At 48.5% G+C, this 27,856-nt stretch overlaps 1 protein-coding gene across 1 annotated transcript; it reads right to left on the minus strand.

Annotated features, from left to right (window-relative positions):
- Nucleotides 1-51: 51 nt before the first annotated feature.
- POM121C (POM121 transmembrane nucleoporin C) lies at nucleotides 52-27,558 on the minus strand. Its single transcript, XM_045992714.1, has 13 exons — nucleotides 26,987-27,558; nucleotides 25,387-25,602; nucleotides 24,916-25,074; nucleotides 23,196-23,276; nucleotides 21,624-21,795; nucleotides 7,880-7,971; nucleotides 6,976-7,049; nucleotides 6,414-6,538; nucleotides 6,189-6,291; nucleotides 5,782-5,958; nucleotides 3,343-4,980; nucleotides 1,752-1,874; nucleotides 52-1,344 (listed from the first exon to the last, which is right to left on the minus strand). The coding sequence occupies exons 1-13, from the start codon at nucleotides 27,556-27,558 to the stop codon at nucleotides 1,247-1,249; spliced, it is 3,630 nt and encodes a 1,209-aa protein (XP_045848670.1). The 3' UTR covers nucleotides 52-1,246.
- Between the last annotated feature and the right edge of the window lie 298 nt (nucleotides 27,559-27,856).

The raw sequence follows: 27,856 nt of genomic DNA on the forward strand, positions 1-27,856 counted from the left end.
TGGGCCCAGGGGATGTAATCTGGGAGCGAAGGAAGCAGAGGTGAAGGGGAGGGGGAACCGGAATTTGTGAAGTGTGGTTCCTTAGTTTTGGTTTCTGCCACGTCCCGGGGTGGATCTAGCCCACGGCAGGGGCAGGGGTGGGTCAGATCTGCCGGAGGGAAACCGCAGGGGGGGGGAGAGGTCTTTGCTTCCCCTCGGCCCCATCCTCTGGGCTGCCAGCCTGTAAAGTCGAGAACCCCATCGGGAAATCCAGGCGTGAGCACGTGTAGCGTGAAGCGGCGCTACTTTGCACGCTCGATAAGCGACGCCCCAGAAACGCGACACAGCGAAGTCCGGCACTACCAACATGCCGCCACTCACACGGTTCAATTCTTCCTCCAAACTCGATTCAAAGAGCAACAGACGCGAGCATCAGACTAACACAGGACGAGGCTTTAAACATACGGCCCAGGGGAGGGGAGGCAGGCGCAGGCAGGCGGGCGAGGAGGGACATCCTGCCTGCCCGCCCCGCTTCCCCGGCGCGAGGGATCTGCCCTTGCAGGTGCCAGGCTAACAGTCTCGAGCCACCAAGCTTTAAGGGGCCAAACTGGCAGAGGGCAGGGGACAACACGCGGACGCGGACTCGGCAGGAAGTGGAAGAGCAGGAGCAGCACCCGCCGGGCTCTCCAAGGCAAAGACAAATTCGGGGTCGGGGTCACCTAACGGAACCGGGGAGGGACAGAGCAGCAGAAATGAGGAAGCAGGGTCCCCTAATGGGACCCGGGGACAACCACTGTTTACAGGCAAGCCAAGCATGGAAAAGCTGCAGGGCTGACCCGGCTCCCCAACCCCCGTCCCCCGCCGCCCAGCAGCGACGCCGGCAAGGGCTGTGCCTGTGACACCCCCGCCCCGAGCTGGCCCTCCGGGGAGCGGGAGGGAGGCCGCCTGACTACGCGCGTCCACCGCAGAAGAGTCAGGAAAGGCGGTGACGGTATGTACAGGTGTCCTTGCCCGCTCTCCAGCCTCGCCAGAGCCGCTCAAGCCAAGGGAGCAGGTGGCTGCCCTGTGCCCCCGCCCTCAGAGGCGCGAGGCTTCTCCCTCGAGGAGGGGGCGCGGCCACCAGGGCTGCCACTGCCTCCCCCAGCAGACACCGAAGGTGGGGACAGGCAGAGGTCGCTCTACTGCACAAGAAGGGTCAGAGGCTCCTCCCAGCAGGGGCTGAGGTCCACGTTTGGGCAGAGAGGGGGGGACGGAACGGGGACAAAGGCTATTTCTTGCGGGTGTGCTGCCTGCGGGCCTGCAGTCGCTGCCGGGCCCCAGGGGTCTTGGATCCTGCACCAATGGAAAAGGAAGGGGCCGCCGATCCTGGAAAGATTCAACAAGGTCTCATCAGGCAGCTGCTGCCTGGGGCACTTCCCCAGGCACCCCAATCTCTGGAAGGCTTAGGCCAGCAGAAGGCTGGCTACTAGGCTGGCCCTCCCCAAACCGTGTTCAGTTGTTGGGGGAATGGGAGCAGGGGGAAAGACTAGGAAAAACGCAGAATCCCAGATCTCTGAGCGAGCAGGAAGGCATTTTTAACCGGCTTTCCCGTGGTCTGGAACATTCCCTCCAACTCCCTTCTTGGGCTGTGCTGGCCTTCCAGCCAGGCCACATCTTTCTTGTGCTTTTGGGCCTGACCTTTCCCAAGGGCCCCCAGAGCCAGGATCCTGTCAAGCACCCCTCCCTCGCCGGAAAAGCAGGTCACACCCGCAACGAGGAGGCCTGCTGCTTACCGAAAGGTCCGACGCCAACAAAGCCTTGGGCGGGTGTTGAGGATGCCCCAAAGGAGAGACCACTGCCCGACGCGCCCACCCCGGAGGCAGGGGTGTTCTGACCAAAGGTGGGTGTAGAGGTGCCTAGAACAAAGAGACCGCAGGAAACTAGCACCTAGGCCAGTGCACAGAGGCGTCCGTGCTGGGTACTGAAGCCCCGGGGCTGTCCCCGCAGGGCACCTCGGCCCTGGACCCTCGTGCGGGCTCACCCCAGTGGCGGGAACTGCTGCCCTCCCCACCTGCTACAGCCCGGCGAAAGCCCCGCGGTGCTGCCTTCTGGCCTAAGGAGTGGAGTCTTTCTGCATTCCCGTGACCACCAGAGCACAGGGGGACGCTCAGCAGACCCCCCACCTTCCAGCCTGACCAGGTTACTCCCCTCGGACACCACGGAGTTCTGCCTCCTCTCCCGGTTTACCCTCCCTCCAGAAACCCGAGCCTTCCACCAAACACCGCCCCCCACCCGTGGGTCCCCTCGCCTTCCCACAGCCACACCAGACTGCCTCTGCCCTTGCCACCAGAGGTCCAGTCCCGCCACTGCCTCCCGACAGCCCGAGGAGGGCCAGCCTCAACTCCTGACCTTGCCATCTCCCTGTCTGCCTCTACCCCTGCCCCGTCCCAGTCACCCCTGACAACCACCAGGGGCCATCCAAGTTCCCGGAGGGCCCCCAGGTCACAGAGCCCTCCCGTCCCAGCGTGCCCCTGTGCCCCCACTGCGGGAACCTGCTAAAGCGGACACAGGTGGGGTCTCCCCTGCCCTCCATGTGCTCATGTGTGAACGCTGCTGAGAAATAACCTAGCCTTGCGGGCTGGCCTCATCTCAAATTCATAAACCCACTTCTCCGGTGCTCAGAGCTTCCTGGCAATTCTACCAGAATCTCATTACGTTCTTCTTCCCACTTTCCCAACTGCTTCGAGAGGCCCTCGCCTGTGTACACACCTCCCCAGTCCAGTCCCTGTGACCTTCTCTCACATTTGAGAACAGAAACCATCAGGATGAGCACTTCTAAGTTACCTTGTGCAGAGCAGATACAATCCCTTCATTCTTCTCCTGAAATTCTACAAGGATCTCCCTTTGTACTTAGAATCCAAATTTAACTCTAACCCTGAATGACCTTCAACTCCGCCTGCCTCCTCACAGCATTTTGGATCATTTCCATTTTCAGATCCTCAAGCCACACTTTGCTTTTCTTGTGTTCCTGAATGAACAGAGCTTGCTCCTGCCCCTGGGCCTTTGCACCACCTCCCCTGTGCCCAAAAAGCGCTCTCCCCCACACACATACCCACCCACACTCCCAACCCTTGCGCACAACCCAGATGTAGACTTGGCTTAGATTTCCTCGGAAGAGCCTGCCCTCCTTGACTACCTGAAAAGCTCCTCCACAGCCACTCATGACGCCCTGCCTTCCACCTGACGCTTCCTGCTCCTTGAACCTGTATTTAACCACTGACCATCAGCCTAGTCCCAGCCAGACAGGAAAGCTCTCTAAGGAGACTAATCCCGGCACTTAGGACAGCGCCTGCTGCGGCCGACCAAGGCCATTCCCGATCTTACCTCCGAACACAGGTTTGCTCTCAGGGGTGCTGCCCACATTGAAGGCAAAGGGTGTGCTCTGACTGGGTCCGCCCAGTGTGCTCTGACTCAAGCCTCCTCCGAAAGGGGTCGTGCCGCTGGTGGTCCCACTCTGTCCCGTGCCAAAGTTGAAGGCTCCGGAGGTGCCAGGGGCTGCCACGTTGATCCCAAAGCCCCCGCTGCCAGCCGGGCCGGCAGACCCTCCAAACGTGAAGGGCGACAGCGTCGTGCTGCCGAACACGGAGCTACCGGTCCCGCTGCTGGTGGTCTGGGTCGTAGCGCCAAAGCCGGAGGTGGTGGCCGCTCCAAAGGAGAACACGGGCGTGCCACTGCCGAAGGCAGGCTGGGTGCTGGCGGGGGTGCCGAAGGCGGAGGCGGCAGGCTTCAAGCTGCCAAAACTAGACTGTGCGGTGCCGCCAAAGGCAGGCTGAGCCGGGCCAGGCGCCGGGGTCGTGGCCGGGGTCGGGGCCGCAGAGTTCCCGAAAGTGAAAGAGCTGCCGAAGCTGGGGGAGAGGGCCGGCTTGGTGGCCCCCTGCTGCTGCCCGTCAGCGGCCCCGAATGCGGGCTGGGGGTTGGCCCCGGGGTACGAAGGCAGCGCAGGCTTGGTGCTCGAGCCGAAGGGAATGTGGAAGGCCGGGGCGGCGGCCGTGGTGGTGAAGGTCAGCGCCGGCGGGCTGCTGGTGGCGGGCGCGGTGAGGCCGCCACCAAAGCCGCTGAAGCAGGAGGCGCTGCTGCTGGCGGCGGTCTGCACGGCTGCGGGCAGGGACTGGCCGAACGTGACGGCCGTGGACGTGGGCGCCGCAGGGGGCTTGCCGAACTGGAAGATGGAGCCCGTGGCTGGGGTGAAGCTGGCCCCGGAGGTGGGGGGGGCCCCGAAGAGGAAAGGTGGGGCAGCGGAGGTGGTGGTGCTGGTCACGCTGCTCGCGCCAAAGCTGAACACGGGCTTCGAAGCGGAGTCGGCCGGCGTGCCGGCTGTGCTCGCGGGGGCCACGGCTGAGGCGGCACCGGCCTGGCCGGCGAAGAGAGGAGCGCTCCCGGCAGTGGCCGGGACAGCGGTCTGACTGAAGGAGAAGGGAGCGGACAAGGGCGCGGATGCAGGGGACCCCATGCTGCCGAAGATAGGCTTGAACATGGGCTGAGGGCTGCTGCTGGCAGGTGCAGGGAGGGCAGAACCGGAAGGTGCCGTGGTGGCGACCTTGGAGGGGCTGGACAGCAAGGGGTCCTCGTTCTCGCTTTTTGGCGGGACCACAAAGATGGGCTTGAACATGGGGGATGCTGACGACACGCTGGGGACTGTCGACACGGGGGGGTCAGCAGGTGCGGCGCTCAGCATTCCCAGCAGAAGACTCGGCTTGGGGGTGGGGGACGGGGCAGCCGGGGCTGGGGCAGCCGGGGCTGGGGACGTGGTGGATGTCTCAGCCTGAGGAGCCGGAGAGGACACGGTGGTGTCGGTGGCTGGTATCTGGGACGCGGTAGGCGTCAGCCCCAAGAAAGTGGTAGCAGATTTGGAGTCTGAGGAGATGCCTGGAAGGGGTCCTGACTGTGCAGAGCCAAGAGGGGCCAGAAGGCTGGGTGTCTTCGGAGGCGAAGGGGCTGCAGTGGCCGCCGCTGCCGTGGACTCTGGGAAAAAGAGAGAACGCGCGTCCTGAATACCGCGACGGGCCGGCACTCAGGGCTTCTGTGCCCGGTGCCAGGGGCCGGGCGAGGGCTGCCGCGTCAGTCCGCGGATGTGACTCCCTCATACCACAAACCCTTCAAGTATCCACACCCTAAAATTAAAGTGCTGTTCACTATTTCTACCCTTCACAGATCGTCAGCTACTGGGAAAACACAATTTGGCTTAAATGGAGAATCGATGTGTGGACTCTATGGGAACTCCAAACACCCAGACTCAAGTCCAGTGATATCCCTTACTGCCTGAGAACGGTTCACTGCCTTTGCCTACCACGGGCGGGATGCGGAGCACGTAGCTGTGGACGGAGAGCCCCTGCACGGGGCTCAGGGAGAGGCCGAGGCCTGGCATAGCCCGCTGCGTGCCCAAGTGCACCCAGAGGAGTGTGGGCACATGCAGGCCCTCTAACCTTTAAAACCTCACGCCTCGGAAACTGTTACCCGCGTATTCCAGAAGCTGACGGCAAGGCTCAGAGCAGGTCAGGAAGCGAAGAATTTCAAATCACGAGCCCCGTGAGCCCCGTGACAGCCAAAACGAGGCCACCGACCCCAGCTTGAAGCACGGCAGCCCCCTTCCTGCAAGCTTGCCAATCGCAGACTTCAGAAGCTCTTGGGCGCGCGCACCAGCTCAGGACGGGTGAGCCACAAAGGCTCAAGCTCCCACAGGTTTTCGGGGGCTGGCGGGCGTGCGACTTCTGCTTCGAGTGAAACTGGCTGTGTCCTGTGAGGCAGAGGGGCTCGCCCACTCACCCGGGGAAGACGGCAGGCTGGCGGAACTCTGCATCTTCTTCAGGCTCTCCAGCAGCGGGTTGGTGCCTGGGGCTGGGGCTGGGGCTGGGGCAGCAGCAGTCCCAGCAGCGGGCAAGGTAGACGTCAGAGAAGGCTGAGTGGCAGGGGGCTTCTCGGTGACACAGTTCGAGGCAGCATCTAAATGAAGAAAGACCGCATTTGGCAATTTTCTCCCAGGGGTACACCACGGAGCATGGGGCGTTCAGGGTCTCAGCATCTGCTTATCTGGAAACCCTCCCCAGTGCCGGTGCTCACGGTTCTCCTGATTCTACTGAGGACCCAAAAGGATTTCTCAGATGAGAAGGATCCAAATAAAACCCCAGGAAACAACTCCTTTCCGGAGCGTGGAGCTAGTCGCTCTTCCTTACCGGTCCCTTCTGCCAAGGCCTTGTTAAACCACCGCAGTGAAGCTCTCTTTTCCAGATCGAGGTCTTCGGCGGTGATGGAGTAGCCAAGCTGGGGAGGAGGGGGCTGCCAGAGAGAAAGATGAGAGGCCTGTCAGAGAAGCTGGAGGAAGCCTGCATCTGGCTTCCTAGAGCTTGCGAGCGCAGCGCCGGGGAGGGCAGGTGTGGACGGACAGAGCAGAGCCCTACCAGCGTCAGCCGGGCCCCTCGCCGGGAGGGCAGCAGCTGAATCTTCCGCTTGCGCTGCCCTGAGCTGCCAGGTGTGGGTGGGGAGCTCCACGAGTTCTGTGCTTTCCACGCGGTCGTATCTGCAGCTAAAGAAACAAACGAGGACTTGTATTCTTCCTCTTCTCTCCCAGAGATGGTCTGACTATCCACCTTGTTTTTCACACTGAACCTTCACTGGGTACCTCTGAAAGGTTCTATCTTCCATGGTTGGGGTCTCGAGTACTGTTCCAACATTATTTCAGACAGGAGGGCCCCACATACAGGCAGACAGATGCTTACTACCGGATGGGCATTACCTAGGCCGCCTGCAGACTGCTGCACCCCTGCTGACTGCCAGCCCGCAGTCACGCCGGGCTGCGATGGAGACCTGCCCGTGCCGCAGACTACAAGACGGCCTCTTCTTGCTCTGCGCCTCCCAGGCCCTACACGCAGCAGTGCTCATGTGTTTTCGGACAGGCGGCGGTCTGCACACCCTTCAGAAACACTCCCACCACAAGCCACTCTCGCACGCTTCTCAACCCACCTTTCTCTCCCTGGGCCTCCTTGTCTGCTGCCAACGGAGTTGAAGAACTGGAGCGATGAGAAAGCTCGTCTTCTCTGCGGCAGAAGAGGCACAAGCGTGCTTAGAAACATCTCCTGACTTGGGCACTTGGGTGGCTCAGTGGGTTACGCGTCTGCCTTTGGCTCAGATCATGTTCCCAGGGTCTTGAGATGGAGCCCCGCATCGGGCCCTCTGCTCAGCAGGGAGCCTGCTTCTCCCTCTCCCCAACCCCCTGCTTGTGATCTTTCTCTCGCTCTCTCAAAATAAAAAAAAAATAAAATCTTAAAAAAAAACCCAAAACAGCAACAACAAAAAACCTCCTCCCCACAGAATACTGGGTAACTTCTTACACCCTCCTAACTACCAACCAAAGTCCAGACCATTATAATTTAAGATCGCAGTATGCCAAGACAAAAAAATTTAAGAACTCAAAAGAAAATTCCTACAAGCCAAAGGGAGCCAGTTCATGGATGCCATGGAGAAACCTCATATAGCAGGCACAACGCAGCAACCTTTAAAACCTTACTTAAACCTGCCAAGCCCTGAGAGCTGTCATATATCTGACCCCAAGAGCAGCGTTCTGGTTGACTTTTGGTGCCTAGAGGGTCAGCTGCAATCTAGAACGTGGCCTCCCCTGCCCCTGACGTAACTCACTCAGCTTCCTGTGCTCGCAGTGGCCTCCCCGTACAGCCCGGCTGCTCGGGCTGCGGGATGAGGAAGCGCCTGAGCCTCTAGGGTCAGCATGGAAAACCGGAGAGATGAGAGCCGCTCAGGCAGGTACTTCTCACTGTCCTTCTAGATGGCAATGTGATTCTCCAACTCAGAGCCGCGGGAAGCCTAAGAGCCAAGCACGTATCCCTCCTTTCCGCAAGTCAGGACTCCTTACCTTATTTTCTTTGCTGGCCTCTCTGGTGTCTGGGAGCGGGACGAGGCGGGGCTAGATAACGGAGAGGAGCTGGGCCCACTTCTCTTCCAAAGCTGAAAGGTACACAGTGACACGACGGAGCCTAAGGACAATGTAGCTCTGCCTATCAAGTCCCCTTTTCAGCCATGTACAGATTTCTTTATGGGGTGCCTGACTGGCCCAGGCGGCAGACGGCGTGACTCTTCACCCTGGGGTCGTGGGGTCAAGCCCCACGTTGGGTACAGAGATTACTCAAAAATAAAATCCCAGGGGAAAACCCCAAAAAACGACACTTGTGAAGGAAAGTCAACTGCCAGTAATAACTACGGGGGGAAATAATGTGAACGAGTACGGGAAAGCTCGGTAGTCAGCATATAAGGGGGAGCGTACTTTCCGCACACACTAGAAAGTGGAATGTTACATTCAGTCATGGTTTAGCGCCATGACGCATACAAGTTTATAGTATCTCAGAAATGATAAAACTAAGAAACTTTTCCAAACCTCCGCCCAAAACCCTATCATAGCAAAGATAAGCCAGTGATCTAGTCCTGCTTCCGTTAAATTTTGTTTCACTCCAACTTTATTTTAAAAAATGTGCTACCAAGACATTGATGACTTTTGCAGCATCTGTGATGTTTACTGTTACGTGACAATGGTTCAGACACCCGTCTCTTCTACCAGGCAGTCCCCCGATAACAAAGATGGTCTGTTCCCACCCTCCCTCCCCTCCTGAAAAGCGGCCTCACGGCGAAGTAACCCACAGAAAGCACCCGCACGCAGCTCTCTGTCTTTAGCCTAATCACAGCAGCACGGAGCTATTACTGTAGACATTTTTCTCACTGAGGAGCTTCTGGTGATTTCTTAACTCCGTAACAGTTACATCATGTAAGGGGCAGCTGGGTGGCTCAGTTGGCTGAGTGTCCAGCTCTCGGTTTTGGCTCTCATGATTTTAGGGTTGTGAGATGGAACCCCGTGCTCTGTGGGGCGTCTATGTGAGAGCCTCTCCCGCCCCCCCTCCCTTGCACGTGCACTCTAAAATAAATAAATCTAAACAAAAACAAAAACCTCTCTCTGTAAAAGTACCGGCAGGCAGCAAGGACACTCTACTGTATACCCTTTGAACCATCTCAATTTTCAACCACACTAACATTCCCATGAAACAGAAAAACCAATGTGGGCAGGAAATAAAACATCCCCGAACCAAACAGAAACCATAAAATTAAAAGGCAAACGATTTCAGTAAGTTACCATCTTTACCTGTAAACATGGGAGTCCTGCAAGTCCACGGAAGTATAAGGAACATTACCAAGTGAATAGTAAGCAAGAGATAGAACAAGTCATTAAAAAAAAAGAGTCAATCGATGTATCTAGCAGTCAACTTAGTTCCGCACTGTGATTCAATTTTTAATTAGCCGAGTTCCCACTTCAGAGAGTTCTGTACTTTACACTTGACAGCGGAAGACGAGCCAGCGCGCTCCGTCACCAGGAATCGACAACGTGGAGAAGGGACAGGAGAATTCACAAGCTGACTGTGAACAACCAAAAGGGAACAGAGGTGTCTACACAGGAGCCCGGGGGAGAGACGATGCAGCGCTGGTTAGAAGAATCTGTAGAGGAGGGAGGGGATGTCGAGGAGCCTTTCACGACTCCCCAAAGAGCAGCCGAAGAAAGACAAGCTGCACGGGTTTGCAATGGGACAGACCCATCACCCCACAGCGGGAAAAGAATGAGGAAGGGAAGGCTCCAGGAAGGGATCAGGTGCTCCCAGAAGATGACAAATGTCCTGGTCTGGCTGATACAGAGAACATGTGAAGGAGCAACTGGGGACACAGAGCGCCGAGCTGGGGTCTGACGCGCTGGAGGCGAAAGGAACTATTCCGACTTTGGAAAATGACGAGTCTCATTAGACACACGGAGAGATCAGTGCCACGCACACAGAGAGGTCAGAGGCCAGCTCACTGCCGCTGTAACTGGTTCCCATCTAACATGCGCATTGATTTTACAATTTCGAAGCCAGAGCTCCCAGCTCGGGCAGCCGTAGATCCGGCTACTTCCTAGGGTTCCGCCAGGAGAGCACGCCGAGTCAAAGACCTCTGCTACCACCTGCGCTGAACGTAAGAGCTGTTGCCTTTGCTGATTACTGGAGATAATCACCACATGCCAAAACATTTTTTTCAAAGAGAAACTTTAACATGAACTTTCGTATTACTTCATCTCCTCTCCCAAAATCTACTTCCGGGAACTTATCATATATGCAAATACCACACGTCAACAGGGAACCGGAAACTCTTCACCGAGCAGCAATTAGTATGGGGCTGCATTTCCCACGGGAGGTCACAGGCTCCACCACCAGTGAGGGCGCTTATCACAAACCCTGACCCTCTTTCAGGCAACAGCTGTGTCCTTCGAGAGCAACATTCCCGCTGGGGACAAGCAGCAAACACTGGAGAAGACACCGCCTACACGTGTGAAGGCGGGGCGGTCCCAGGGAAGAGCTACCAGGTCAGGGAGACATCGTGGAGACAATGAAGAGAAGAGGAGCCAAGGGCTGAGCCCCCACATTTAGGTGCCCTTTTCCTCTCCCGGTGACCGCCAATTCCAAAAGGAGGAGCTGCAGTTGAGAGGCTGAGAGAAGCTTCTGGCAGTCTCCCGTGGTTGCAAAGACAAAAAAGAATTCAGGGATTTCGAAAGAACAGGTGCCTTAATATGACCTAAAGCTTTTAGTTGGGATCCTCAAGGCTCCGAACAGGGACAGAGGGGAAATGAGAAGTGAACCAGCCCTCACCAGAACTGACAGCCAGCTCAGAATCAGGTCAAGTCCTCCCACACAGAAGTCATCGGCTCCTATCCTAGCTATTGCCAGAGGCAAGATAAAAAAGCAAAACCTCTCTGGAGAAAGATACCATCATTCAGAGCTTCAAGTCATCATCATATTTTTTTTTTCAATGTCTGACAGAGGAATACAGCAACAACAAAAATCAAATACATAAGAAAGTAACACTTAACCAATAACCCAGAAGAAAGCAGACATCAGAAGAAGACACAGAAGATTCAAATACCGGAATTACTGAACAAGACTTTGGAAGAACTGTTATTATGATAATTCAAAAAACAATATGGAGAATCCTGGCAGACAAATGGTTAACTATAAGGATAACAGTAAGAATGCAGTGGGTAGTCTGAAATAGCACAGAGCTAAAGGAAATTAGCAGACTAGACAATGCAAGAACTGGGCGGGTACAAAACGATGGGAAACACAGACAGACATAGGACAAGAGGAAAAGGTTTAACGTGTACTGGAACACTGAGAGAGGGGAGAATATAGGGCAACATCTGAAGAGAAAATGACCTCAAAACGGTCAAAAGACCTCAAGCCACATGACAAACCCCAAGGAATATAAGGCATATTAACCGTTAGGTGAGCACTTCATGAAATTTCTTCTCAAGTGAAGGTGAGACACATCCCAAAAGCAAACGTGCGCTGGGCCATAGAGCAAATCTATTTCAAGGACTGATAGAACTAATGGAATTTAACTAAAAACCAGTAACAGAAAGATAACAAAACAATTAACTGTTTTAAAATTAAGCAATGTACTTCTAAGTACAGAAATCAAAGAACAACTGGAAATGGAAATCAGAAAGCCTTTGATCTGAATGAAATTGAAAAAGGCTTCTATTTCAAGACTGGGATGTAGCTAAGGTTTATAAAAAATGTATAACCTTTAAGATATGTGTGTGTGTGTGTGTGTGTGTGTGTGTTAGAAAAGGGAAAAAGGCTGAAAAAAAACCCAGTGATCTAAGAATCTGGATAAAAGAATCAGAAAGAGGGATGCCTGGGTGGCTCAGTCAGTTAAGCATCTGCCTTCAGCTCAGCTCATGATCCCACTCTCCCAGGATCAAGTCTTGTACCGGGCTGCTTGCTCAGCAACGAGTCTGCTGCTGCTTCTACCTGCTGCTCTCCCTCCTTCTGCTCTTTCTGACAAATAAATAAAACCTTAAAAAAAGAAAAAAAAAAAGGAGTGCTTGGGTAGCTCAGTTGGTTAAGCATCTGACTCTTGATTTCAAGCTCAGGTCTCAATCTCCATGTCATGAGTTCAAGCCCCACAGTTCCATGCTGGGCATGGAGCCTACTTAAAAAAAATAAATTAAAAAAAGAAGGAAATAATATCTAGAAGGGCAGAAATTAAATATATATAAAACCATGTAATAGAGTGACTCCTAAAATTGGTTATCTGATGACACAACGTTGAAAAAGGAACTTCCTTAATCCAATAAAAAATATCTACCCAAAATCTACATCAGGGCACCTAACAGTACAGTCAGTTAAGTGGCTGACTCTTGGTTGTGGCGCAGGTCGTGATCTCAGGGTCGTGGGATCGAGCCCCATGTTGGGCTCCGTCTCAGGCTGGAGTCTGCTTGAGACTCTCTCTCCCTCCCTCCCCGCCCACCCATGTACTCTCTCTAAATCTTAAAAAAAAAACCAAAAAAAACCAAAAAACCAACCGTAAGAATCCTATATCAAACAGTATATGTAACAGGAAATGTGGAGAGCACTCCCTCTGAGATCAAGGAAAACAAAGATGTTTGTGATCACTTCTATTCAACATCATACTTCAGGTCTTAACCAAATACAATAAGGCATAAAACAGTATGAGAACAGCAAGAGAAAAAAGCTGTCATTGTAGACAACATGACGTACATACAAACAGCCTAAAGAATATATGGGTGCCTGGGTGGCTCAGTCGGTTGAGCCACTGCCTTCGGCTCTGGTCATGATCCTGGAGTCCTAGGATCGAGTCCCGCATCGGGCTCCCTCTGACCCTCACCCTCTCATGTGCGTGCTCTCTCTCAAATAAATAAAATTAAAAAAAAAAAAAAAAAAAAAAAGAATATACAGATGAGGGGCGCCTGGGGGGCTCAGTGGGTTAAGCCTCTGCCTTCAGCTTGGGTCATGATCTCAGGGTCCCGGAATCAAGCCCCACATCGGGCTCTATGCCCAGCATGGAGCCTGCTTCCCCCTCTCTCTCTGCCTGCCTCTCTGCTTACTTGTGATCTCTCTGTCAAATAAATAAATAAAATCTTAAAAAAAAAAAAAGAATATACAGATGAATATTATGGGATTTAGCAAATTTTCTGAATATGATAATCAGTAGTATTTGAATACATCAGCAACAGATTTTAATAAACTACTTACAATAGCATCAAAAAATATATCTAGGAATATGTTTAAATGTAAAACCACTACACAGAGCAGTTAAAGATGATGTAAATAAGTGAAAGATATACAATGTTCATGGATTGGAAGATTCAATGACATCTGTAAAAATGTTATTTCTCTCCAAAATAACTGGTAGATTAAAGGCAATCTTAATATCTCAGCAAGCAAGCGGCCATTCTTTCTTTTAGCAGAAATCAATGAGTGGATTCTAAACTTACAGAGAAATGCAAAGGGTCAAGAGCCAAGACAATTCTGAAGAGGAATGAGACAAATAAAGTTGGATGACTTATCCTACTATACATCAAAACTAAAGACTGTGTGGGACAGCGCAGAAAAAAAAGATATAGGGAAGAAAAACAGACCAATGGAACACAACAAAATCTAGAAATGGATCCACATGTATGTACCACACAGCAACAGGAAAGGGATGGTCCAATATTTTGATAAATGTTGCCAAGTCAGGTGGACATATCAACGGAAAATCACTAATTTTGATGGCCACTTCCCACCATATACAAAAATCAACTTCAAAAAAAACCAACAAAGAATAAAGCTTCTAGAAGGTAGCATATCATCATCATGACTTTAGGTAGACAAAGAGTTCCTAAACAGTGCACACGAAACATTAGCCGTAGGCATAAAGAAAAGAAATTGAAGTGGTGAGACACAGAGTAGGAGAGTGATTTGTTTCAACACATACTATTTACAGAGAGCTTGTATCTAGAATATATAAAGAATTTCTATAAATCAGTGACAAAAAGACAAACAACAGAAAAGGCCTAAGAAACCTGAAAAGGCACCTCATGAAAAAGGAAATATAAATGGCTAATGAACAGCTCCTACCTCCAGCTCATTCGCAATCAGCAATTACAACTACACGTAACCACCACAGGGAAAACTGCATGCCCACTGGCGTGGGTAATCAGAGTGACTGGCAATGTCAAGGGTTAGTAAGGGTGTGTAACCACACGAACAAAATCTCACACTGCACTGGGAAGACAATCAACTGAAATGTAACTTTATTTTATTTTTATTTATTTACGAGACTCCAGGATTGTGACCTGAGCTAAAGGCAGCTGCTTAACCAACTCAGCCACCCGGGTGCCCCTGAAACGTAACTTTAAAAAAATGTCTCAACAGGGGCGCCTGGGTGGCTCAGTGGATTAAGCTGCTGCCTTCGGCTCAGGTCATGATCTCAGGGTCCTGGGATCGAGCCCCGCATCGGGCTCTCTGCTCAGCGGGGAGCCTGCTTCCTCCTCTCTCTCTGCCTGCCTCTCTGCCTACTTGTGATTTCTGTCTGTCAAATAAATAAAAAATCTTTAAAAAAAAAAAAAAAATGTCTCAACAACATCTACTACAATTGAGCATCACATATACTTCACATATACGCACCAAAGGACTTAATATAAGAACATCCATAGCAACATTACGCATTACAGCTCAAAACTGGAAACCCAATGTCCAACAGCAGGAGGAAAAACTTAATTATGGTATATTCCTACAAAGAAAATGAAAGCCTTATTGCTCCACTTAACAACCGGGATGCATCTCACAAGGAAAACAGTTGAGTGAGAGAAGCCAAACACAAAAGAAAGTGTATCCTGGTCTCCATTGATGTAGAGTTTAAAAATATTCTTAAATATTTTTAAAATAGTGCTACTATTGGAGTGCCTGGGTGGCTCAGTGGGTTAAGCCTCTGCTTTTAGCTCAGATTATGGTCTCAGGGTCCTGGGATTGAGCCCCACATCGGGCTCTCTGCTCAGCGGGGAGCCTGCTTCCCCCTCTCTGCCTACCTGTGATCTCTCTCTGTCAGATAAATAAATAAAATCTTAAAAAATAAATAAAATAAATAATAATAGTAAAAAAAAAATCAGTGCTACTACTCAAGAAGGAGTAGGCATGAGGGGGGCTTCTGGGTGTTAAAAATTATTTATTACTTGACCTGGGTGCTAGTTACATGGAGATGCACACTTTAGCTATTTATTTTCCTACATTATACTCTAATTAAAAACAAACAAAAAAAACCCTGTATATTTGACACAAAATGCTATGTAATATATGATTAAAAAAAGAGACAAAAAAGCATGTATGTGCTGACCCCATTTGTGTACACACACCAAAAATTCTGTGTATTATCTGTGTTCACATACTTAGTATGAATGTCAACAACAGGTACCTATGGGACAGAGACTGGGACAGCCAGGACAGGGGAATCTTATTTTACTTAACAGCTATCTATACTCACCAACTTTTTGAAATCAGGAAAGGTACTACTTGCAGCACATGTCATAAATTCCAACAAGCAGAGTATACAGTAAAAGGCTTCCCTCCTACAACCTCAAACCTTATTCCCGGTTTCTAATGGAATCTATCGAAATTACTCTATGCACATTTCAAAACCAAAGCCACCTGGCAGCACAAGTACCAGAGGACACTGGACACACAGCTCTGCACTCGCTTTGGTTCTATTAAGCTACTTATTCTGACAGTTACCCAGTATCGCAACTTGCAGAAATACTGTCACTCAACCAGCCCCCTGAAAAGGTACATTTACATTGTTTCCGAGTTTCTACTATTAAAATGTTACAGCCAACATCCTCGTGTATGCTTGTGTATGCTTGTGTATGCTTTTGAGCGTATGTACAGAATTAATTCCTAACGAGCAGGGTCAAAGGGCACATGCATTGCTAATACTGGTACTTACTGCCACACTGCTTTCCAGGGGACTGTATGCATCGACACTCCCATCAGCAATGCACGAGAAGCCTGTTTTTGCAAATACTTTTACGGTTTTTATTTTACATTTAAATCTTTAGTTCATTTGGAATATGTTTCTCGAATATATGAAAATCGGCCCCAACTCACTCTGAAGAGACACAAATATGGGGCGCCTGGGTGGCTCAGTGGCTTCAATGTCCGACTCAATTTCAGCTCAGGTCGTGGAATCCAGCCCTGCATCAGGCTCTGCGCTTGCCAGAGTCTGCTTTAGATTTTCTCTCTCCCCCTCTGCTCCCAACTCCCGCGTGCACATGCTCTCCAAATAAACAAATAAAATCTCTCACACACACACACACACACACACACACTGTTCCTCACCTAGAAGGTAAAAACCCAAAGCTATGACAACCTGATCTACTGGTGTGACGGCGGTCACTCGTACAATGCTAACGGTACGTCCTCTAAGGAGGGGAATTTAACAGTATCTAGCTAAACCGTATATGCATCTAACTGCTGGCCTGGGAAATCTGTATTCCAGGCAATCTATCCAAGAAGTGTAATGGCCATAGAGGGAAATGACAGGAATTAAGGCATTCCCCGCAGGACGATGTCACAGCAGAAAACGGAAAGAGCCCAGTGTTGATCAACAGAGGACAGGAGTAACCTCAGTTACTATACAGGAAAGATGAAGCGAGCCTCCAACTTGTACGTACTGCTACCTCACACAGACATGGATTTGTATACAGTTTTAAGAAAAAAAGACAGTGGAAGGACAACCGAAAGTAATTAAAAATAGGAAGGGAACAACGTGGAGTAGAAAGCGGCTGAAATTGTGGACTTCTCTGAGTATATTTTGTTTTCTCATGTGTTCTTTGGGACAATTTTTATTTTACTTCTATTCATTTACATTTGTTCACTTACATTATTTATTCTTATTTTTTTAAACGGAGGCTCCATGCTGGGCAGGGAGCCCAAAGTGGGGCCTGAAGTCACAACCCTCAGATCAAGACCAGCTGACATCAAGTCAGATGCTTATCCAACCAAGCCATCCAGGTGCCCCAGAACAACTTTTTTTTTTAAGGTTTTAGTTATACAATTTTTCTTTTTAACAGATTTTATTTTAAAGTAATCTCTACACCCAGTATGGGCTTGGAACTCACCCTAAGATGGAGAGTCACATTATACATTGACCGAAGCAGCCATGCACCCCTTTTCTTTGGAACAATTAAAGTATTTTATTTTACATACTTAAACTATTTAAAGAAAAAGAAAACCCCAAAATGTTAAAATATACTGGACAGATAACTCTTATTGTATATCAAGTTGTGGTGGTGTACCCAACTGAGAACATTGAATTCATGTTACCCTAAAACACATGATTTTGACTGTACCAAAAATAATTCCTTTTTTTAAAAAAAGATTTATTTGACACAGAGAGAGAGAGAGAGAAGGAACACAAGCAGGGGGAGTGGGAGAGGGAGAAACAGGCTTCCCGCCAAGCAGGGAGCCCAATGTGGGCCTTGATCCCAGGACCCTAGGATCATGACCTGAGCCGAAGGCAGACACTTAATGACTGACCCACCCAGGCGCCCTCAAAAATAATTCTTTTTTTTTTTTTAAAGGATTTTATTTATTTATTTGACAGAGAGAAATTACAAGTAGGCAGAGAGGCAGGCAGAGAGAGAGAGGAGGAAGCAGGCTCCCTGCCGAGCAGAGAGCCCGATGCGGGACTCGATCCCAGCACCCTGAGATCATGACCTGAGCCGAAGGCAGAGGCTTAACCCACTGAGCCACCCAGGCACCCCCCTTTTTTTTTTTTTAAAGATTTTATTTATTCATTGGACAGACAGAGATCACAAGTAGGCAGAGAGGCAGGCCGAGAGAGAAGGGGAAGCAGGCTCCCCACTGAGCAGAGAGCCCATGTGGGACTTGATCCCAGGACCCTGAGATCATGACCTGAGCCGAAGGCAGTGGCTTAAACCACTGAACCACCCAGGCGCCCCCTCAAAAATAATTCTTAAGCCAATTCGTAATTTTACTGTTTATAATGCATTGATACCATTATTTTCAAATTGTGTTTACTGGGACCAGTCAAATAAGTGATTATGAAGCAACACTTTTTGTGTAAGAATACCTAAAAATGAGGGGCACCGGGATGGTTCAGTCGGTTAAGTGTCTGGCTCTTGATTTCAGCACAGGTCATGATTTTGGGGTGGTGAGATAGAGCTCCACATCGGGCTCTGCACTCAGTGCAGTGTCTACTCAAGATTCTCTCTCTCCCTCTGCCCCTTCCCCTGCTGGCACTTTCTCTAAAAGAAATGAAATCTTAAAACAAAAATGTAAAATCAGAGAAATTATGTAAAAAGTTCTGTGATCCTAAATCTAAACTTGAAATATCAATACGAACTAATAACTAGAGAGTTTTCTCTTTCTAGAGATGTGTGTAATCTTAACTCCCTAGAATTCACTGGAGTCTATAAAGATCATTTCCAACTGAAAAAAACCAAGGTCACTTGAACAAATAACCACCTTCAATTTCAGTTGGAAATGTACAAGATAATTTTTTTTTTTAAAGCTAAAGAGCAACAAAGTTATTTATCAAAAACTACTGGGGTCAAAACAAAAGAATTACAGGAACAAATTTTAAAGGGCTCCCACTTGCCAAAGGTGGAAAACTTTGTGCCTCAAAGTGACAGGTCTATACAAATTCAGAGGTTCTTAAAGATAGATTATTACCATTTTGTAACCCAGTAAAACCATGGACCTAGAAAGATGATAAATGGCTGCTAAAATCATCAGATAAAAAACAGAAAAACTGGGGCACCTGTGGCTCAGTGGGTTAAAGCCTCTGTCTTCGGCTCAGGTCATGATCCCAGGGTCCTGGGATCGAGACCCGCATCGGGTTCTCTGCTCAGCAGGGAACCTGCTTCCCTCTTTGTCTCTGCCTGCCTCTCTGCCTGCTTGTGATCTCTGTCAAATGAATAAAAAAATCTTAAAAAAAAAAAAAGAAAGAAAACAGAAAAATTAAAACAGAAGAATCTGACTCAAACTGATGAGCCCAGGGATCATTACCAACCTCACAAAATGGAGGCAGCCAGACTTCACGTGCTCCTGGTGTGATGCAATCATAGGTATGCGATGTTCTGGCAAAATAACTGAACTTGAACCTCATCAAGCCTCAGGACTGAACTTCCCATTTATACGGAACATATGGGATCATGTACATGTTAAAATGATGCCATGATGATGGAAACTTAATCTAGAATGTGGGCAATTCTACAGAATGATCCAGTTTTTTCAAAGGAAGAAAAAAATAGTATTATAGATTAAAAGAGTCTAAGAGACATAGGAACCAAATGTAAAGAATTGATGTTTGGTCCCTCACTCAAACAAAGGAACTATAATAAGATCCTTTGGGATAACAGGCAATCTGAATACGGGGAGATATTAACGAATATTAAGGAGGGGCACCTGCGTGGCTCAGATGGTTGGGCGTCTGCCTTTGGCTAGGGTAGTAATCTCTGGGTCCTAGGATTGAGCCCCATGTCGGGCTCCCAGCTCAGCAGGGAGTCTGCCTCTCCCCTGCTAGTACTGTCTCTCTCTCAAATGAATTAAAAGAAAAACCCCAAAAACAAATATTAAGGAATTACTATTGTTTAAGAGGAATAATGCCACCCTGGTTATTAATGTTTACAAAAAGTTTTAAAATACACTTGAACTCCCTATAGGTGAAATGACAGGTTTGTAATTTACTATAAAACACAAGGGCAAACACAGGGTGGGGGCAGACTGTGGGAGCAAGACAGACAAAATGCTGGTAACTAACCAGTGAAGCTATAGGGAGATCCATTAGATTCCCTTTCCTTTTGTGTACACTTGAAATTTGACCTAATAAAACGATGTTGTTAAGACAGATAAGCACAGGTATACTTCAAGTTTTCTGCACTTCGCAAATTTTGTTTTTAACAAACTGAGGGTCTGTGGCAAATCTACTTCAAGCCACGTCTACTGGTGCCATGTTCCTAACAGCATTCGCTCACTTCATGTCTCTATCTCACATTTTGGTTATGTGTTGCGGTATTTCCAACTTTTCATTACTCCCTTCGTTACAGTGATATGTGATCTTTGATGCTACTTGTGTAACAGTGGAGCCACAAACCACACCTTTATAAGGGCGCTGACTTCAATAAGTATGCGTGCTCTGACTGTCCCATTAACTGGCGGTGGTCCCATCTCCCCCTCCCAGCCTCCCTATCCGCCGAGTTACTACAACATTGCAATTATACCAGTTAACAACCCTACAGCAGCCTCTGAACTGTACAGCTCAAAGAAAGAGTCGCATGTCTCATGCTTTAAATCAACAGCTACACATGAACAAGCTTAGTAAGGAAGGGAGATCGAAAGCTGGATGCTTTTGATCTGCTGAATGCTAGGCTTCCTGCACCCAACAGCCAGGCTGTGAATGCAAAGGAAAAGTTCTCAAAGGAAATGAAAAGTACTACCCTAATGAACACAATGAATGGTAAGAAAGTGAAAAGGCCTTATTGTTGACGTGGAGAAATCTGAGGGGTCTGGGGGAGAAGATCAAACCAGCCACACCATCGCCTTAAGCCAAAGCCTAAACCAGAGCAAGGCCTAACTCTTCAATTCCATGAGAGCTGAGAGCTGAGAAGAAGACGAGTGTGCAGCTGGCAGAGGCTGACGCAATGAGAGGTTTTGGGAAGAAACCATCTCCACAACAAGGGAGATGTAGAAGCCAGAGGTCATCCAGAAGATCTAGCGAAAAGCATTCACGAAGGGGACAACGCCAAATGGAATTTCGACAGAAAGAGCCTATTCTGGAAAACGACGCCATCTAGGACCTTCATAACTACAGAGAAGTCAGTGTCTGGCCTCAAAGCTTCAACGGTCAGGCTGACTCTTGTTAAGGGCTAATGCGACCCGTGACTTTAAGTTGAAGCCAGTACTCACTCACCATTCTGAAAATCCTAGGGCCCTTCAGAATTATTCTCAGTCTGTCTGTTGTGGTGGTTGTTCCCACTGGTCGGGCTTAGGCCTTCGTTTATGTTATTGTAAAAGCCTTCTGGATTACCTTATCTCAAGTTTTCTGCCCTCAAATCTCTTCCTCCGTGAACGTTTTTTTTTTTTTTTTTTCTTTGCTACTATATATAGAGTACCACTTACTAACATGCATTATAAGGACTATTTTTTCAAGCATTACCGTCAATCTTTATAATAATCCTTGGGAAATGAGAAAAGGAAAGTTGAAATGATTTACCAGCCCGAGGCCCTATAAGCTACTAAGTGTCAAAGCCAAAATCTGAATCCAAGTCTGTCCGGCAGCAAAACTTGCTCTGTTTGTTCCTAGGCCGTATTGCATCCTCTTTCTAAGAAAGAATTGCAATTTTTTCTAAAAAAGAATTTAAAAAAATTTACAATATTTTAAAAACTTTCAATTCTCAATGATGATGGGATGAATTTTTTTTATGACCCAGTGCAATCCAGACTGAATCTGTATTTTTGATCAAATTAATGTCATTTATTGAATGACTCATTCTTTGACCATTTATCTGCAATCCTGACTGTTTTGTATCCGCTGTCCCCATCTGCTCTGGTTTACTTTCTGGGCTTTCTGTTCCATTCCCTGTGTCTAAACTCAAGGGTTTGCATCTTCTGTTAGCTCAGAGGTCATCCCAGTACCTGACAGGTGGAACGTGGTTAGTAAACACGGGCTCATCAGTTCATGCTCGGAACATAACATCCTTCTCCCATGTCACGAGAAGAACGTACCTGAGAGAAACCTCGAGTCGAACTGTAAGAACTGGTAATGGCATTGCGGCTGGAGCTAGGGATGCCACCTGTGTACGTGCTCGTCAAGGAGCTCACGGAAGAGGTGCGAGATCTCTTATTCGAGTGGTCATCGGAGCTCTGGGAATTAAGACCTCTCTTCAGAGAGCCAGGTCTGACAAAAGAGAAAAAGACCGTGAGTGTGCCATTTAAGGCAACGTTCTTTAAAGGCTTCATCCATGGTCGCAAATTAAAAAGGATAAGGCTCTTAATGCTACCGTTACCACTTCAGCTAAATATCTCAGACAAAGTCAGGAAGGGAAAGCCAAATATTTAAATGTATCTAAAAAATTAAATGCACGACTCCACTTATACAATATTCTAGGAAAAACCTCACACTAATCTACAGTGACAACTCATCAGTGGACGCCTGGGGCTGGGGCAGGACTGCAGGAAGGTGTCACTAAGGGGCATGGGGCAACTCTGAAGGTGACTTGTTACCTTTGCTACGGCAATGATTTAACAGGTGTATACATGTCAGAGCTTATCTAGACTGTAGACTTTAAAAAGGCACAGTGTTTTATAATGTCAATTATACCTCAATAAACCTACTAAAAAAATCAGAGTTAAGAGGAACCAACCAATTTTTCTAAGCTTCCAACCTAAACAATCTTTCCTGTAGAAGTCCTTCAACCTTGTTACAATGTAGACAACTCACTTTCTCCTACAGCGAGGAATGTCAACCAGGGATTCTTACACTGGATGAAAATGTATTTCCTCTAACTTCCACCTATGGATCCACTTGGAGCCCAACCAAACAAATGTTAGCCTTTTCTTCATGCAACTGCCCTTTGGTTTTTGGTAACCATTATCCTTCACCCTCATTTCCTCATTCCCCTTGAGACTTTTCTCTCTTGGGTTAATACTTTATGCCCTCCAAGCCCACTCGTACATGGTCACCACCCTGTAACATCTTACAATTGCTTCACTCGGAATGAACGTCAGGCTGTTTGTTGTCCCTTACAGTGCTGGCCACTGAACCAAGTACAACACCGCACAGACAATGCGAGCACAAGTGAGGACAGAAGGACCCCCCGCCTGCTCCACTCTAGTCTTTGTTCTGCTATCAGCACAGGCCGGGAGCACATCAGCTCTTTTGGCACACTCCTGACTCAATAAGCATGTAAGTTACCTTAAGTCTTTTTACGCAGATTTCCAAGACACTTTCCCTCTCATCCAAACCCTAAATGTATTTAAACTCAAATGTACAAACTTAACATTTATCTTACATTTCATACTGCTGCACTTTATCGCACAAACCTGTTTTTATACACAGTTATTAAATATATATACAAATTCTCTTATCCTTACCATATTTTTATCCATATTAATGAAAAAATATTAAAAGAAATTAGAAGATGGTTATTGTGGGACATTACTCAAAATGTTCTCTCATGTCAAAGATTTGAGCCCGGACTAGGAAAGCAATGCAAAAACACAGAGGAAAATCTATAGGACAACAGCTCTCACAATGCCCTTCCCCTATCTACCTCATTCTGACGGATGCTCACTTACTTAGGCACAAAAGAAGCAGGGACTCCATTGGCCACCAGGGGCTCAAATGCTGAATGTCCACTCCCACTGCTATCATGGCGCCTGTAACAAATCAAAAACCCTCAATTAAATGAACCGACTTTTTTTTTCCTTAGAGCATGCTCTTGTACTCCTGGAACCTTATAGTATTTCTGTGGCCTGTAGAAATGGTTAGACAAGAAAAAGGTTGCTTCAAACCCTAAAGATTCTAAAAGGCAGATTCATTCTAAGACTGTCCTCATAATAAGAGTATAAAAATGCTTCAAGACCTTTTGAACTTATTCAGGTGTATTATTTGCTAACTTCTCTCCAAAGTATTACTTAAATTTAAAAGTATTAATTAAATTTAATACCCTACCAACCACAAATAAAAACAAAAAAACAGAAACATTTTAGGGACTAACCCACACATCCCATAGTGCTCTGGACGTTAATATGGCAAGTCTATTAGGGAAAAACTTCACATATCACACGTAAGGGCCTATGCATGGCGCCCGTAATCACTGCCTACTCCAAGTGTGAAAGAAATGATACAGAATCCTCAGTTACAGGCTCAATGGAGTCAAGAAATATTTTAACCTTGGAGGGTATGAGAGACTTATCTGGACCATAAGAATGATGAAGATTCCCTCTCCGACCTCCACATCCCCCACTCCTGGCCACCCCTGCTCAGCTTGTTGACAATGGTTCAAACTGCTCACTTAAAAATCATCTGTACTCATCATTAGATTTTCCTGTGTCACATAAAAACACGTCCATTTACTAATGTCTCCCTACCTAACTTTGCATTGGTAGTACCAAAGAGGGCCAGCTTGGTAGGATATGAACAGTCTGGTTTAGGTAATGGTTATATTTAACGAGTGTGGGGTTCATGGTCTCCTCAGAGTGCTTCCTTGAGCGACGTACACGAAGAAACCCCCTCTTGTTAGTCTGTTATATCGTCCTGTTGTGTTTTTTTTTTTTTTTTTTACTTCTATACATGTACAATCTAGAATTCCTTATTTTATTATCCAAGTCCCATAGGGACTCTGTCTTACTCATTGCTCTATCCACAGTACTTGGAGTAGGCCCAGGCACACACTAGGTGCTCAGTCTGCCAAATCAAAAGATGAATGAAACCCTTAACCGAGTCTTGGAAAGGAGTTATGCGTCACACCTAGTGACTTCCACCTCTGCTCTTCCCCGCCCCAGGGGACAGACTGCTTATGCCATTTTCATTAAAGTATCAGAAACCAAATAATGGAATTGGTTTTACTCTCATTACTGATAAATCTACCATATTCCAGTCTTGACTCTTCCTCGCCAAGCATTTCCTGTGGCCCAACTATGACACCTGAATGATGGTTACCCAAATAACTGAGTGACAAACACCGGTGAAGTTAAGATTTTTTAGCATTCTCTCTAAAAAAATAAAATTTAGCACATCCGTATCAGAAGTATGAGGCTGACATGGCTAACAGCCGTCACCTGATTTCTAGTACTCATGGGAAAGGTAAGTTATAACACTTAACCTGTACCTTAGGAAGTTAACAACATTTAAGCCCTTGTTACCAAGCTCTTCCATGGAATCCCAAGAAGGGCAGCTACTGAGGCTCACCAACTGTGGAGGTGGCCTCGGTTTCTTTTTGGGTGTGATCTGTATTTCAACAAATCACAGGAGTCTGTGTCAGAGGTCTATTTAGTATTCTGTGGGGCCTGTTACCTTCTTTTATTTTCCTGGCTATCAGAAAATATTTGGTCTTCCTCCTCCACGGTCCTTTTCTTCCTCTCCTTGAGGGCACTCAGTACAGTCTCCTTCGCACATGGGTCTGGGGCATTACTTGATGGTGAGGACAGTGTTGAGTTGATTGTCTGCTCTGGTCTATCATGAAAAACAAGATTCTGGCATTAAATTATGTTAATAACTATGCCATATAGCACAGACTTCAGTCACTGGCAATCAGAAGCTAACTAATAAGGAAAAGTATACACTGACAAAAACTGCTCTTAGAATTACAGCTACAATCTAAGGCCAAAATAAAACAAAACACTATTCAAGGACTAGAGTTAGGGATTTCTCATTCAAGTAAGCACTTCTTCCCTTTTTTGCTTTATAGTTGTTTTGTCAGAGGAACAGCTATGGAAAAATAAGTGGAAATAAACAGGGGTTTATTCTGCCAGTAGTAACACTCACAATGGTGAACGAGTCCATTTACTATCCGGAGGAGCAATCCTCACTGTCACTGGGCTGCACACCATTTTGGAATTACGAGCAGATAGCACAGTCTTCTTGTGATAACCATTCCAGCACACTGTAGGAAGTACGCCCAGAAGGGAATACTGGGCCTGTTGGATTGGATAGCGTCTTCGAGGTGTTATCATAAAGCGATTTGATAAAGTCCCACAATCCCTATGAAGAACAGGAGACACATTATAGAACCAAAGAAGCTTGAAGGAATGGCAAAAATGTAAATTACTGGAGAATCATGTGGGTTCAGTTATGTTCCAGAGAGCTTAAACCACTTAAAAAAATTTTTTAAAGTTTTATTTATTTATTTAGAGAAACTGAGCACACGCAGGGGAGGGGCAGAAGAAGAGGGGGAGATAATCTCAAGCAGGCTGCCCTGAGTGCACAGTGCACAGAACCTGATGCAGGGCTTCCTCTCACCAACCTGAGATCACGATCTAAGCCTAAACCAACAGTCGCATGCTCAACTGACTGAGCCACCCAGACGCCCCTTAAACTGTTTTGTTTTGGTTTTTTTTTTTAAAGATTTTATTTGACAGAGAGATCACAAGTAGGCAGAGAGGCAGGCAAGAGAGAGAGGGGGAAGCAGGCTCCCTGCCGAGCAGAGAGCCTGATGTGGGGCTTGATCCCAGGACCCTGAGATCATGACCTAAGCCAAAGGCAGAGGCTTAACCCTTAACCCACTGAGCCACCCACGCGCCTCTTTAAACTGCTTTTTGAGCCACAAAAAACAGCATTTTTATGGGAACGTTCCCCCATTCCATCTAAGAATGGAAAGTGGCAGCTGCTCAGCAGCTGTCCCTACAATGGACTTCACCAATTGAGGGGAAAGCTGAAAACCCTGCCCACATGAGTAAAAAAAAAAAAAAAAAAAAAAAAAAAAAAGTGCAGTGAAAGAAAAGTGTGTGTTAGGACATGCAAGGAGGGACTTTTCAAGAATTCGTAGATCTCTTCAATCTTTTATGCTGAGTCACAAGTAATAAACACCCAAAGTCAAACATTTTGACACCTAAGTTCATCTTTCAACTAAATGTACTAATGGATAATCTAATATTTTCACCAAAGTTTTGTATTCTCTTGTAATGGTCAGCTATTGGGACAAAATGGAAATGCCCTTTTAACTGGATCTTTATTAATCAAGTTTAATTAAAGAGGGGTCTCCTGGGAACACCTCCTTGAGCTCGGCTAACTGACCTAATTGCTCTTACTGGTTCAAAGAAAAAATACAGCAAAACATACTATTATAACTACTCTAGAAAGATGAAGATATTTTCACCACAAGCAGGGACATTTTAGTAGCTTATCAAGTGTTTTTCGAAAGGCTGTATTAAAATTCAGTTTTAAAAATTATAAAAAAGGAAGAGCTCTGGCATCACATCTTATTCCAAGGCAGCAGACGGTGGACACACAGCAAGGTGTTTCAAGAGGACAAAGCGACACAGAATCCACTTTTGACTTGATGAAGAAAATCGGATTTAAAAGTCAAGCTCTCCATTCAAAGCCGGTCGAGAAAGAGGAGGGTGTGGGGAAGCTGAGGGGATCTTACCGGTGGGAAGGCCTCCTAGAGGATCGAAGAAGAGGAGTGGGGAGAGAGGGGTGAATGTGATGCACACGATGGGCCGAGTGCGCGGGCGGCGCGGCGCGGGCGGGAGTGCGGCGGCGGCCAGGCCTCTCCAGCAGGTCCCTGGCCTCCGGGGCGGGGGCAGGCTGCGGGGGGCCGGGCTTGCCCAGGTAACTGCCCATGAGAAGCAGTTCGGCGGGGTCGGGTCCTTCAAGCAGGGTCCGCGGCTCTAGGAGATTTCCGTTTACCGCCGACTTGGCTGGAGGCGAGGCGTGCAGGGTTCGCTGGCGCCGCGCGTTCCGAACGAGCGAGGAGAGGGCGCGCGAACCGCGGGGCTCGCGGCTCAGTCCCCACCAGGCCGCGGTGGCCCCCACGGCCAGCCAGGCCAGCGCCGCCGCCGCCGGCACCAGGTACAGCACGAGGCCGAACAGCGACAGGCCGAGGAGCGCCGCCCCGCCCCGGCCCCCGCAGCCCCCGCCCCGGCCCCGGCCGTCCCTGACGCTCGCTATCGGCCGCCGCCGCTCGCCTCCGCCAGCCGCCGCAGCCGCCGGAGACATCGCGGCTCCGCGCCGCGGAGAAGACTTAAATATCCCAGCGTGCACCGCGCCGCGCGCCGCGTCACCGCGCGCCGGCTGCGTCACTGCGCAGGCGACTCGTGCGCGCGGCCGCCGCGGGCCACGCCGCCGCCGCGGGCCACGCCGCCGCTGCCTGGCAACGCGCTACACCCGACCTCTCTCTGCAAATGCGGCCTCCAGAAACCGCGAGGTAGTCTTCCGGGGGCTTCCGCGCGCCCACCGAGCGGCACCCACCCGTAGGTGACCCGGAAGAAGAGTCGCGTTAAAAATAAAAGCTCCA

This window comes from Meles meles, chromosome 21 (assembly GCF_922984935.1).
Source record: "Meles meles chromosome 21, mMelMel3.1 paternal haplotype, whole genome shotgun sequence".
Classification (NCBI taxonomy): domain Eukaryota; kingdom Metazoa; phylum Chordata; class Mammalia; order Carnivora; family Mustelidae; genus Meles; species Meles meles.